The sequence below is a fragment of the Lepidochelys kempii genome, chromosome 5, assembly GCF_965140265.1.
Source record: "Lepidochelys kempii isolate rLepKem1 chromosome 5, rLepKem1.hap2, whole genome shotgun sequence".
NCBI classification, from domain to species: domain Eukaryota; kingdom Metazoa; phylum Chordata; order Testudines; family Cheloniidae; genus Lepidochelys; species Lepidochelys kempii.
The window spans coordinates 16,182,082-16,196,636 of NC_133260.1; the positions used below are offsets into that span (position 1 = coordinate 16,182,082).

Sequence of the window (14,555 nt, forward strand, 5' to 3'; positions counted from 1 at the left end):
AGTTCATACTGGCAAAAGCGTTCTTTTACTTAAACCAGTTTCCCGAACAGAATTCACCATACTGGCAAAAGACTGTTTTGCAGCATAACTGCCTACACTAGCGCTTTTGTCGACATACCTATGTCATTTACAGAAGCAATTTTTCACTCTCCTGATCCCGCTACGCTGCCAAATCCTGTAAGTATAGACCAGATCTCAATTCTTTCCCATTGTCCAGTACATTGGAAATTACTAGTTTTCTACATGAGATTTCCCCCCTTCTTTAAGTGAAGAAAGCAAGAAGTGGCATTGTGATTAACCAAGCCTGAGCAAGTAAGGGCCCGATGGTTCTTTTATGGTGTTTTACATTCTCCCACTCTTACTTCAAAAGGTGTGTCTTTTCAAATCTACTGAGAAAGAATCAAAGACACTGAAGCCAGGAAAGGATTATTTAGTCTTTTCCTCTCTCCCTCTGCTTATACAGGATTGCTCTGTACAATATATTCTTCATTTCTTTGTCCAGTCCAATTTTAAAATGACTCAGTTACTCGCACTTCCACCGCTTTCTTTGGGAGACCATCCTACAGTGTGATAGATCTCGCTATTAGGAACACTCTTCTGATAGCCTCATTTTCCTTTGTTCAGTCTCATCCCTTCTATGCTTACTTATACCACTCAGAACAATTTATCTCCCATCTTTGTATTTACATCCTACCAATTCCTCTACTGTATCAGAACAGTCCCCCTTAGTCACTAAGGAAAGCTTTACATGCCAAGTTCTTTCAATCTTTCCTCAAAACCATCCCTCAAGCCCCTGAATCTTTTGTTGTTACTTTTCTCTGCATTCCCTCTAATTAGATAAAAAGGTGCCCAGAAAAATCTTGTCTCACCAGTGTTGTAGAAGTTGCACATTAGCAGTCAAATCAGTTTTAATGACAAAATGAAAGGAGCTCATTTAACTTTAATGTCTGGACATTTTACAAATGAATAAAATGAGATTTGTAATCTGGCCAAGAAACATTTGTTATAACTTGATTTATGTCACTTCAGTTCCAAAGTGAGTTTGAAGGTCTTTAAAAAAGGAAAATAAAATTCACGTGACAGTTTGACTTTCAAAGAAAAGTGAGCCACTAAAGAGATACATTCTGTGCTATATAAAATGCTGTAGCAGGATCCACTCAGCTGTAAGGAAAAGACTTATCTTTTAACTGAAAGTGATTTCCTTTGTGTAGGTAACTCTCAAAAGGGGTGGGAGGGATGGGAGTCAGATGTGCCACTCCCAAATGGAAACCACACACTTAAAGTATGGGTCTACTCTGCAAAGTGACACTGGAGAAATGGCATCATGGAGCCCCATGGTTATCCTCTCTCAATGATTTCCAGATCAATTTTGCTCAGTTTACAAGAAAAATTATTTTTTTTGACAGCTCTCAATATTCAGCATTTGATATGTCAGGCAAGCACCTGAATTGCACATCAGTCATCTAATACGTCTGAGCTGAGTCAGGTTTCTTGTTGATGAAGCAAGCATAGATCAGGAAATAACCCAGCTTGACTTTCAGCACCAGCTTGAGTTTGGAAAGCTGGCTGAAAAAAATCCAAGCCTTTTTTAAACAACAACAACAACTTGTAAATTGAATAATTTGAGCTGTAGGCATTGAGAGAACATGTAGACCCAAGATGTCGTTTCCACAGATTCACTCTTCAAAGGAGTTAAATCTCTGTGCACATAGAAAATGTGCACCTAAAATTGGTGGGAGCCTTAAAAGCTATTTATTTCCTTTTAGCCAAGTTGATAAGCCTTAACACAATTCCGTGAGTCTATCATCCCACCTGCCACCCCAGGTTACGAGGTATTTGTTGTTGTTGCAGAAGCAGTGTAGAAGGGTATCAGTACGAGAAAGGGAATGTCTACATATGCATATTACCATGAATACTCTTCCATCTCACAGCTAATTCAAAGCAATGCTAATGTCTAAGCTCTGGAAACGAAGCACAGGTTAGATACACTGGCCAGTGGTCAGAGTTGTTTTCTATGTGCTCTGCTTTCAAGCCATACATAAAGTCAACCCATGGAAGAATATCTGGAGTTCTTCAGGCCTAGGGCAAATATTTTCTGAACTTTGGTGCTTAAAGTTAGTTTTCTCAATCCATATTTAGGTGCCTAGATAAAAGTGGCCTTTATTCTAAGCTCTATCATCAGCCCTGTGAGCTTAGGTCCTCAGCACTGCTAAGCATCGACTGCCTTTATTTAGGTACTTACATATGCATTTAGAACCTTAACTGTGGGCATCTATCAATTTGAAAATTTTGGTCTATATTGTCTTACTGTGGTTTCTTCCAGAGGCGGAACAGCTAGCTGAGTTATACAGGGAAAGTTTATTTGATTGTCTTGAGTCAATTTGTTGTTTTAAATACTGATTTGTTACCATGCTTGTGGTCAGAGGCTCAGCACTGGGATGTGCATTTAAACATTGACAAATAAATAAATGATTGTCTTCACTGTTTATTAATTATCATTATTTGCATACTACTAACAGGAGAACTCTGACTGGATGGTGATTTTTCCCAGTTGATGTTCTTGCAAGACAAAAATCCTTCCCTCCTCCTGTTTTTATTTTTTAACCATATTAAAATGTGGTCAATTATGAAATCAACTCAAAGGGGTGCTATTATCTTAAGAGAAAACCACTTTGGGAATGATAGGCAATAAGCATTTATTCTGGATTCATCAGTATGGTATTGACTCAAAACCACTAAGGGTTCCCTCACCCAGAAGTTCAGATAGACTGATTCATTAAAAAGTCAATAGGACCACTCTTCTTTAATTAAGCGGATTAGCTAGTTAATGTTTACACCACCCTCATTTGTCAAAGTGCAATGTAAGCACTGCTGTCTTCTCTGAATAAAATCTGAAAGGAATTTTGAAACATCAAACTCACAAACTTCACTTAGTTCAGCTCCAACTAGGGCCATTTTCAGTGGTGCTGATGAAAGGTGCCAGACCTGCTCTACTGAACAGAGAAGTTCTCTTCTTGCCCATGTGGTGTATTTAGATAGTATTGTTGTCATTTGTTTTCTGTGTACTGAACCTTTAAATGGAGAGAAATTCCTCTCCCAGATTTTATGAATTCCTTTTCCTGGTGGAAAAGGAAAGAGCTTTCATGTGCCAGAGTTTACAAACTGGCTAGGTATGCTATTTTATTAGAAACCATTAGTCAAACTCTGCAACAGTTAGGTCTCATGAATATCCTGGGTAAATGAAAATTTGCAATGGGAAAAAAAACCCTCTATTCCTGCCAGATAACCAGGTAGAGACAAGCAAATATTCAATTTCCTTGCAGTAAAATAAACATTTAATTCACTTATTAACTTGTCTCTTTACAAGATATTATCTATAGATCTTATGTACTCCTGGAGAGTTGCACAAAGTGAATTTCTCAACAACAGTATAAACTCTATTATTATTGTTATTATTATGAAGGAAGACAAATTCAGAGTATGAACTATCACTTTAGGAAATCTGTAATCAAAGAGGATTCTTGGCTCAGAGTTTAGATACAGAAATAGCAGATAATGTGGGTGATGCCTGAGACTACATAGATGTGTACATTAGCTCATTTCACTGGAACAGACTTTTTGCCTCTAGGGAAATGGGATAGGGATTCTTCTAACAACTGACTTCCCTGCATGACATTAGGAGTTTTCTGAAACGACTAACTCATAATTCTTCTCTAAAATATAAGCCGTATTCTACTCTTGCTACTATATCAGGGCTGGATTTAAAGATTTTTATATTTAAAATCTCTCAGTCCTTCAGCTCCATGGGTTTCCATACTGCAGGAGTTTTACTGCTCAGTTCTGGACTCTGTACTGCACTGCCCAGCTTCTGCCATAAGGAAGCCCGTGTAGTGGAGGGTAACTCGGCTTTGGTGGGCATTTATTTTTCTCTCTGCAACCTTTGGTTGTCCCACCTGTCCAGTACTTCCCCTCCTTCAGCAAGGGGCAGACCCAATCCTCTGAGCTTTGGATCCTATTCCCAACTTCACAGCTCTTTCTCTCTGTGACAGGCCCAGACCAGACACTGAAAGCCAACAGTGCCCCACCATCAGAACTTACTTCAGATCCGAATCCATGCTTTGTGGCCTAGGCCCACCTTTGCTGTAAAGATCAATGGAGACACACTTACCGATTTGTCTGACACACCCCATGGTAGGCCTCAATTGCATCCTCTGCATCGACATGCTTGTCACTGTTTGGCCAGCTGGTATATGTGTTGATGTTCGAGTCCTAAATTTCACACGCAGAACAACATCATCATCATCTTCATGAAATCCCTTGGGTCTCATTCAAGTCTTTCAAACTCTGGATGCTAAGAGCGCGTTTAATGGCCTTTCCTGGAGGACCTATCCTATTCTGGCCTATTGTCTTATGTGGACAAGGGAGGGGGTATGTGCCTGTGGGGGTCAGGCAGATGAGAGTGGGCCTCAATAACCATGACAGATCGAGGGGGCACACTGTCGGTTTGTGGAGGAGATAGTTTGGGATCATGGTCTGAAGCATGGAAGGTGCTAAAACCTTGAGAAAATGAAGTGGAAATTTAAATCTCCAAATGCTGGAGAGGGGGGATTTTTATACATAACAGACTTGCTTTAAACAGCAGCAGGAAAAAAACCCTCACAAATTCCAGGGGCCAAGTTTGGCTCTCGATTACCCAGGTGTAAATGGCGTTACTTTTTCTTTACACCCATGTGCATGAAAGCAGAACCTGGCCTAAAACCTGTTTTCCTGTCATCTTCCCCCTTCCAGATGATATATCTTGTGATCTTGTGTAACAGGGTCCTCTGCCTGTCTCTCTTCCTGGGGCCCGCTGACTGCCCTAATAAAGCTCTGAGAGGCTTCCTGTTATGCAGCACCCGTGCCTTTATTTACACACACAGTTCTCCCACCACCCATGCTGAGCTATTTACCAGGGTTAGTTCCCTCTTTGGCTAGCAGTCAGCCAGGAGCCTGACCTTTCCCTCTGGCTGCCCTCTTTATACTGGCTCCCAGCCCTTATAGCTGCTAGCTTGTCAGGCCCATAGGTGAAGCCAATCCCCAGGCCAGGCATCAGGCCTGTTCCACCAGCCCCAATCTATTTCTCTTGATTGGAGCTGGCTGAGCAGGAGCTAATTAAGTGCTTTTGTATCAGCACCCTGCTACACAGAGGAAGTTTCAGATAATCATCCACTTTTGCCTACAATTTACCAAAGCAAAAGCATCATTTTTCATGAAATCAGGACAGGTAATGAATAGTCAGTGATAGGAGCGGAACAAGATTTTCCCTTTCAATTACCATATTTTTGCCAGTCTCTTTTTGCTGGGCTTCCTTTATAATCTGTGCCCTTAGGATAAGCACCTCCTCTTTCCTCACTTCCAGTTCCTCATTGGCTGATTTAAGCTGGTTTAATAAGAGGGTATAACTGTCCTGGATATCACTGGATGAGTTGTTTTGGGTCACCCGGTCTACAATAGTCTTCCTCAGCTCATTCAGTTCATTTTTCAGTTTCTTGTTCTCTGATTCCAATTCTTGCCTCTGTAAAATACCAAACCATTGTCTAGTTCATCCAAAGTGTCCAGCACATTTGTACAACTGCCTCATTTATTTCTGTTATGCCTTTAACGTAACTCAATTACCGATGAGCACTACTAAAAAAATAACAACTAGTGCTGATATCAGGGTTGCTACCAGTCCAGCCATGTGCCTTTCAAAACTATTATTCTGCCTCCCTTACTTCAAGTTGTACCAGGCTGTAATCGGAGACCCTTTGTGATTTACCAGTAACCACTACAGTGTAATTGACACCCATGAGAGCCAGTTAGAATGCTCCCATTTTGCTTGCATTTTATTTGCTTTCATAACCTTTGACACCTAGAATCACTAACAATATTTTTGTTGAAGAAACTTTTATAAAATATTACAATCAATTCAACTGCATTAACACATTTGAACCTCTAAGTTCAACACAGTGGAAAACACAATACTATTTTATTACATCAGCTATCTGGTCACATATATATCATCTATAACTAAAATCAGAACGAAGGAAGAGCAGATCCCACAAAGTGTCATTTTCAACCTGCACGAACATGAAGAAGTTCCTCTAGGAGAAATCTGAACCCAACATTCAGATATTTCTCCCTTCCCTTTTCTTTTCAATTAAGAAATCAGCACCGGAATGCTGCTGGTCAAAGTGCCAAGGATAAATTTGAATATTTTGAAAAGCCAGCCTCCAGGGACACATTTACTACCCAAAGTCAAAATTTACTACAGTTTGGGGTAGTCCTTCATTAAATTCTGTCTCTCTTTTAAAAATTAACTGCAACCTCCCTGACCCACCCCCTCTCCAACAATTCCGCCCCCTGACCTCCACCACCAAACCAACCAAAAACCCTCCTAAGAGTTCAATGTGTTTGCTATGGGCAGTTGTAAGATTCCACCTAAGGCGGAGACACACACTGTTCACACTGCTGCTTCACCATTTTAAATCTCCAGCGGGGTGAGTTACAGCAGTTTGAAAGCACAGTAGGATTTATTAATCTAATTTGTAGGAGTTGCCTCCACTGTGCTGTTTGCGGTTAGAGCATTTTCCTTCTCTGACTGCTCCTCAGTCCACAGCATTTGACGGACATGGTCAGGAATTCACAGGTTTTACGCCAGCTGTTTCTCTTGAATAATGATCCGTGTGCCTTTGTTGTACCTATTTTTGCTGAGATGGTTGCAACATTTATTATTTTATTTTTGCTAGGCAGGAAGGGGATGCGGGGCAGGGGATTAAAGTTCGACAGCTAAAGCAACCTCCACCCTGCATATGAGAATTCAGCAGTAACAACTGCTGGCAGGTAGCAAGTAAACTGTAGTTTAACCCGTGTACTGATATCTAGAAAGCACCTGAAACATCTGTTTGCAAAGTTAAGAACCCCCTGAATTAGAAATCCACCAGGGGCAGCACTGTCCATTGGTTACAGCAGCAGACTTGTGAGTCAGGACTAGGGCTGTCAAGTGATTAAAAAATTAATCATGATTAATTGCACTGTTAAACAAGACTAGAATACCATTTATTTAAATATTTTTGGATGTTTTCTACATTTTCAAATATATTGATTTCAATTAGAACACTGAATATAAAGTATACAGTGCTCACTTTATTTTTGATTAAGAATATTTGCACTGTAACAAAAAATATTTTTCAATTCACTTAATACAAGTACTGTAGTGCAATCTCTATCATGGAAGTTGAACTTACAAATGTAGAATTATGTACAAAAAAACTACATTCAAAAATAAAACAGTGTAAAACTTTAGAGCCTACAAGTCTAATCAGTCCTACTTCTTCTTCAGCCAATCGCTCAAATAAACAAGTTTGTTCACATTTGCAGGAGATAATGCTGCCCAGTTCTTGTTTACAATGTCACCTGAAAGTGAGAATAGGCGTTCGCATGGCACTGCTGTAGCTAACATCGCAAGATATTTACATACCAGATGTGCTAAAGATTCATATGTCCCTTCATGATTCAACCACTATTCCAGAGGACATGTGCCCATGCTGATGACGGGTTCTGCTCGATAATGATCCAAAGCAGTGCAGACCAACGCAGATCACATTCATCATCTGAGTCAGATTCTAACAGCATAAGACTAATTTTCTTCTTTGGTAGTTTGGGTTCTGTAGTTTCCGCATCAGAGTGTTGTGCTTTTAAGACTTCTGAAAGCATGCTTCACACCTTGTCCCAATCAGATTTTGGAAGGGACTTCAGATTTTTAAACCTTGGGTCAAGTGCTGTTGCTATCTTTAGAAATCTCACATTGGTACCTTCTTTGCGTTTTGTCAAAACTGCAGTGAAAGTGTTCTTAAAACGAACATGTACTGAGTCACCATCCAAAATGGCTATAAGATGAAATACATGGCAGAATGCGGGTAGAACAGAGCAGGAGACATACAATTCTCCCCCAAGGAGTTCAGTCACAAATTTAATTAACGCATTATTTTTTTAACAAGCGTCCTCAGCATGGAAGCATGTCCTCTGAAATGGTGGCCGAAGCATGAAGGGGCATACGAATGTTTAGCATATCTGGCACATAGTGCAGTTATGTAACAAATAAAAAATCTACATCTGTAAGTTGCACTTTCACGATAAAGAGATTACACTACAGTACTTGTATGAGGTGAATTGAAAAATACTATTCTTTTATCATTTTTACAGTCCAAATATTTGTAATACAAATAATATAAAGTGAGCACTGTACACTTTGTATTGTGTTTTGTAATAGAATCAATATATTTGAAAATGTAGAAAAACATCCAAAAATATGTAATAAATTTCAATTGGTATTCTATTGTTTAACAGTGCAATTAAAACTGCAATTAATCGTGATTTTTTTTGAGTTAATTGTGATTAAATCGACAGCCCTAGTCAGGACGCTTGGGTTCTAATCTCTACTTTGAGCTTCACTCGGTGAATGCGGGCAAGTATCCTAACTTCTCTGTGCCTCAGTTTCCTCAGCTGTAAAATTATGTGCATCACCTAGTGACACCTGAAACCCTAGTCATAACTGGTTTCCTATCATGCTAGGTACAAATACATAGTCGGAGATAATTCCTTCCCCAGAGAGCTCACAATCGAGTTTAAGACAAGATGCAACAACTGAATGTACCTGTTGGAGGGGGACAGGGTGAAAGGAACATCTCACTATGTAAACTAGCTTATGTGCCCGATTAGCATAAAGTGAGAGAAATATCCTAGCTAGCTACTTCACATCTACCCACCTCCTTTGCCACCCACCTCCTTTTGTTCCATTAACATCGCTGCTCCAGTGCCCTCTGTTTTCAATATTTCTAACTGTTTGGAACTTGAAAGAAAATTAATCATCTTGATTTTGCTTTGTAATAGTATGAGTCATAGTTTCTGTTCCTTCCTGGTCCTATCGTAGTGTGCTCATATTCAGTGTCTGGGGTTCACCTTGAAGCCCTTTTCCCCCCCCCTCTCGCTCATGCAAACATGCACACACTGCCAGCGATGGCTACATATGAACAGCCGATGAGGCAGCTGCTGTACAATTTTGCATATTGGGCCTGATCCATTTGAAGCTGATGGAGAGACTCTCGCAGACAGCTCTTTAATCTCACAAAATAAAAGGCATAAGGAGAGCTGATGGTGGGAAGCCGAAGCTAGACAAATTCAGATTAGAAATAAGGTGCACATTTTTAACAGTGAAGATAATTAACCATCAGAACAATGTACCTAGTGATGTGGCTTCCCCATCACTCCAAGTCTAAGTCAAGACTGGGTATCTTTCTACAAGATATGCTCTAGCTCAAAGAGAAGATATGAGCTTGATGCAGGAATTATTGGGTGAGGTTCTTTGGCTGTGTTATGCAGGAGGTCAGACCAAGTGATCCTAGTAGGCCCATCTGTCCTTAAAATCTATGAAACTATGAATCTCTGACTTCAGTGGGCTGTGGATCAGTCTCTCATACAACCATTTTCTATTGCATGTTGGTACATGCTTGTTTTAGGAGTATATATCTGAAAAAGTTAGCTTAATTATGTGATTTTCTCAGATGTTTTACAAGCATTAAGTAACTAACCCATTTGGTGTCTGAACCGACTGCATGCTCTTAGCTGAACTGACACTATTGTTAGCGGAATACCATCAGGTGCTTTACACCAGTGGCTCTCAAAGCCGGTCTGCCACTAGTTCAGGGAAAGCCCCTGGCGCGCCAGACTGGTTTGTTTACCTGCAGCATCCGCAGGTTCGGCTGATTGCGGTGCCCACTGGCTGCGGTTCGCCGCTCCAGGCCAATTGGGGCTGCGGGAAGGGCAGTCAGCACGTCCCTTGGCCCGCGCCGCTTTCCGCAGCCCCCATTGGCCTGGAGCGGCGAACCGTGGCCAGTGGGAGACGTGATCGGCTGAACCTGCGGGTGCAGCAGGTAAACAAACCGGTCCGGCGCGCCAGGGGCTTTCCCTGAACAAGCGGCGGACCGGCTTTGGGAACCACTGCTTTACACCATGAGTTGATCAAAATAAAGTTGGATCCTGCAACATGGATCCGTCTGTGTGAGTTCCACTGACTTCAGTGGGAGCACAGTGCGTGAAGGCTTTGTAGAAAAAAAGGGTTCTTGACACGTGCATGACATTTACTTTTGTTCAGTAAATCCTGTTTGCAATAGGTCCTTTAAAAAAGTTACAAGGAAAAAAAATCTGTACAGGAAGCAAAGGGGGTAACAGATTTGAATTAAATTGGATAAGGAGAGGCTATTTGGAAATTTTTCACGCTCCTTTTCATTTTGCAGAGGGGTTGAATGGGTTTGTGAATATTTACAGGAATGCTAATTGCATAGACTGCTGAGCAAAGCCCAGAGAAACTGCTTGTTGATATTAAAACAAACGAAGAATTCCTCTAGCAGCACCCAGTTAGAGCAGGGAATGTCTAAGGCTGGCTGGGGTCAGAACTCCCAAGAGTCCTTCACTATAACAAGTTGATACCATTATTAACTGCCTCTATTTGCCTACTTCTGCTCATGCTCAGAAGTGACTTATGGACAGAAGACGGGGTTTGCATAAACACTCCTCAAAACAGCAATCCACTTGGAGAAAGAGGGTTATTTGCCATAGAGGGTTCCTGTTTTCTTTTCATTCTCATCAGTCTCTCCCCTTGCATCACCAAGGGTTACATCTGCCGAAGGTGCTTTGGCCAAGAATAAAAATTGGGGTTCCCACACCCACATCCACTCTACAAGTAATCAAACTCTGAACACTGAGGGTAAAAGCAAGTTTCAAATTTGTTAGAAAGATGCACAGCTACATTCAAATTGACTCATTAATGTGTTAGAACTTCTCTATTTTCTCTCCTAAATGTTAGCTTCCAAACTGTAAATATTTGCTTGTAAGAGACTTTCTTTGATTTATAAAATGTAACTAAAGAGCAGGGGCCTTTAAACATATGAATGTTATTGTAAATAACAACATTACCTGCAGATCTACATTACTCCCAGTACTTAAAATGAGGTAGCAGAAAGCCTAAGAGAGTAAGGGTGTGTGAGAGGCAGAAATGTCTTCTAAATTACACGTGTAATAACCAGCAGGTGGGGAAGAAAGGACAGACAGGGAAACGTGCATCTCATGTTATCTTTCCATTTCCTTCTTGGCTGAACATAACTTGCTACACATCCAGCGAGCGAAGCAGCTTATCCATAGCGTTCCTTCTGAGTGGTTTCAGGCACAGTATGATCTTCAAGCTGACATGAAAATCTCTTTCAATACAAGCAGTATGTGTGATCTGACAAGCATTTCTCCCACACTCCGAAAGCCTCCTGCCTTTTCTTTCCCTTTTGTACTCATGCCATTGTTAACAGAAGAGCTAGCAGCATCTAAGACAATTTGGAATTACAATTTCTACCAACAGGTTCAAAGAGCTTTATTAAATTACTTTCAACATGACTGAAACAGCTAATGTGCTCATCCAGGAAACGGAGGCACAGAGTGGCAAAGTGACTTGCCCACAGTAGTCGAGAGAGTTAATAGCAGAATTTGGGATTAGAATTCAGAGGGATCAGGCTCTTCATACTGTACTTAGGCTATGTCTACACTAGCATTTTTGTTGGTAAAACTTTTGTCAGCCGGGGTGTGAAAAAACACACCCCGGACCAATGTAAGTTTCACTGACAAGTGTGCTGGTGTGGACAGCACTATGTCGGTGGGAGATGCTCGCCTGCTGACATAGCTACTGCCGCTGTTTGGGGGTGGTTCAATTATGCTGACGGGACCCCTTTCTCCAACTACATATTCTCATAAGACCATGGATCCATTCAAAGGATTACACTGAGAGAGAGAAAATTTCCTTTGAATGCATCAGTCCTTGTATCAGAATGTGTAGTAGGAGCAGGGATTTCTGACTTGTTTGTATGTATTGCAGATGCAAACCTGGTTCCCACACCTAATCTAATACATCAAAATAACGCCAGCCTGTAGAAAGGCATTTCAACAGCAGAGCTGTGTAAGGTCGGACTCTCTCTAAGCCCTGGAATCTGAAGCAGAATTTAGCATTGGTGGTGGTCAGTAATCTGTCCTCTCCTCTATTTCTTATATTTGATAGAAAAATCTCTAAGATGATCTGTTAATATTTCAAGTTCAAGGTACAAAATAAACATCCCAGCTAATTAAACCAAGGGAAATTATGCACTGTGTTCTGCTAGGAGCACAAAATCACCCCAAAGACTTGTCAGCGCTTCCACTCCTAGCCCACTTTCCCGGACAGAAGAAGAAATCTGGAAGATTGATAAGCGCCTTTTTGTTTGCCCAGTCATGGCTAAGTGGCATTCTGCATGTCTGACTCTCTACAGGAAAGTACATGACTAACCCTATGTCTGCTTGATTTTATTTCACCCTGCTGTCCTGCCACCACAATGCCTTGCAGCACAAGTTCTGTCAGTGTCTGTACCAAACTCCTTATAAATCTGTTTATTATACATACATGCATGCATGCCCATGATAAATACATGTTATTTCCATTTGCATTGTGAATCTACCAAATTTCTCTAGGAGTAAGTGCAATAAAACAAAACACTAATGATCTAAATTTATGTGTTCAAAAAACCCTCTGTGATGGATACACTAGGACAGGGGTGGGCAAACCTTTTGGCCCAAGGGCTGCATTGGGGTTCTGAAACTGTACGGAGGGCCGGGTAGGGAAGGCTGTGCCCCGCAAACAGCCTGGCCCCCACTCCCTATCCGCCCCTCCCACTTCCCACCTCCTGACTGCCCCCCTCAGAACTCCCGACCCATCCAACCCCCTCTGCTCCTTGTCCCCTGACCATCCCCTTCCGGGACCCCCCAACACTAACTGCCCCCCCCCGGGGACTCCACCCCCTATCCAACACCCCCTGCTCCCTGTCTGCACCAACCCCTATCCACATCCCTGCCCCCTGACAGGCCCCCCAGGACTCCCACGCCTATCCAACAGCCCCTGACCGCCCCCCGCATCCTCCGCCCCATCCAACTGCCCCCTGCTCCCTGTCCCCTGACCGCCTCCCAGAAACCCGTGATCGTTATCCAACCCCCCTGCTCCCCGCCCCCTTACCATGCCGTTCAGAGCACCAGGACTGGCAGCCACTCCACCGCCAGCCATGCCACCGCACAGTCTAGAGCACCAGGGCAGGCCAGTTGCTCTTGCAGCCGCGCTGCCTGGCAGGAGCTTACAGCCCCACTGCCCAGAGCGCTGGCAGCATGGCGGGCTGAGGCTGTGTGGGAGGGGAGACAGTGGGGGAGGGACCGGAGCTAGCCTCTCCAGCCAGTAGCTCAAGGGCTAGGCAAGAGGGTCCCATGGGCTGAATGGGGCCCATGGGCCACAGTTTGCCCACCTCTGCCCTAGGACCTTGCCTACTCAACCCCCACTCCTCAAAAAGAGCCTGAGGAAGAAATTCAGCTCTGTGTAAAGGACCAGCACAAATCCTATGCAGCTTAAGTCTTCAAAACAGGGCTTAAGTGGTGCTTAGGACTTGTGTTGGCCCTTGCCCAGGACTGAATTTACTCGAGTGAACAGACAGGCCTTGCAATGTGCCTGAAGATCAAACCCAGGCTCTGTTAGTGTGAGATAAGAAGTTAATTCTAGAGTCAGGTCTCTTCCACTGACAAACGACACCTATAGAAGTAACTCTGCCAATAAAATCTAGGGACAGTCAAGTAGAAACCCAGATGATCTCAGCTGAGGAATGACACCATCTGTAAACTACACAAGACTCAAACTGTAAAGGGCTTTACAGGTCAAAAATCAACATCTTGAATTGGACCTGGCAGTGAATTAGAAGCCAGTGCAAATTCTGCATCATGGTATAACGTGATCTCTATATGAAATATTACTGAGTAAACAGTGGGCAACAGCTTTCTGCACCAACTTGTTTCCTAGTTGTCTTCTCTGCTGCAGCCCTGTCCAGATGAAGTGCACTGCAATACTCCAATCTGGAGGTGACCAAAGCCTGGACAAAGGTTGCAAGACAGCATGCAAAGGGAACGATCACAATCTCTTTACTAAGTGAAGATGAAAAAAGCAACTCTTGGCTATTGCTACTATACAGACATCCAGAAACAAAACAACCAACATTGTGAACCTGAGTTATCAAAAAAGACAAACCTCAAATGGGCTGATAATCACTGGTGCCATTTCCTCTGGTGCTCTCTCTTTCAACCACCAGCATGACTTCAATCTCATTCAGATTGAACCCTCAGCCAGCTAGCTGTCTCCATGTCCTGATTTCAGCTAGACATTGGGAAAACTGAGTGAATGAGTCATCAGTCTGACAACACAGACGCAGAGCGGAGCATCAACAGCATGCTGATAACTCTCCAACCCAAACTTCTCACTGTCTTCCTGAGCTGACTCACATGCACCGAACAGAGGGGAGAGTGAAGCCCACAAGATGGATGAACAGTGGTCCAGTGCTACCCCTTGCATCTCCAAGAGAGAGAAAACAATGAAGCCACTCATGTATAACTCCTACCTCTCTCTGCCCAGGTTTGCAAGTGGGTCAACGAAAGCT

At 42.5% G+C, this 14,555-nt stretch overlaps 1 protein-coding gene across 6 annotated transcripts in view; it reads right to left on the reverse strand.

Moving 5' to 3' along the window:
- MYO5B (myosin VB) overlaps nt 1-14,555 on the reverse strand; it is a 372,896-nt gene that overhangs the window by 38,949 nt on the left and 319,392 nt on the right. For all 6 annotated transcript variants that reach the window (XM_073343525.1, XM_073343528.1, XM_073343526.1 and 3 more), the window contains 2 exons: nt 5,315-5,554; nt 4,169-4,269 (listed from right to left, as the gene is read on the reverse strand). In XM_073343525.1, the coding sequence (XP_073199626.1) occupies nt 4,169-4,269; nt 5,315-5,554 (341 nt within the window). The remainder of the gene's footprint in view (nt 1-4,168; nt 4,270-5,314; nt 5,555-14,555) is intronic.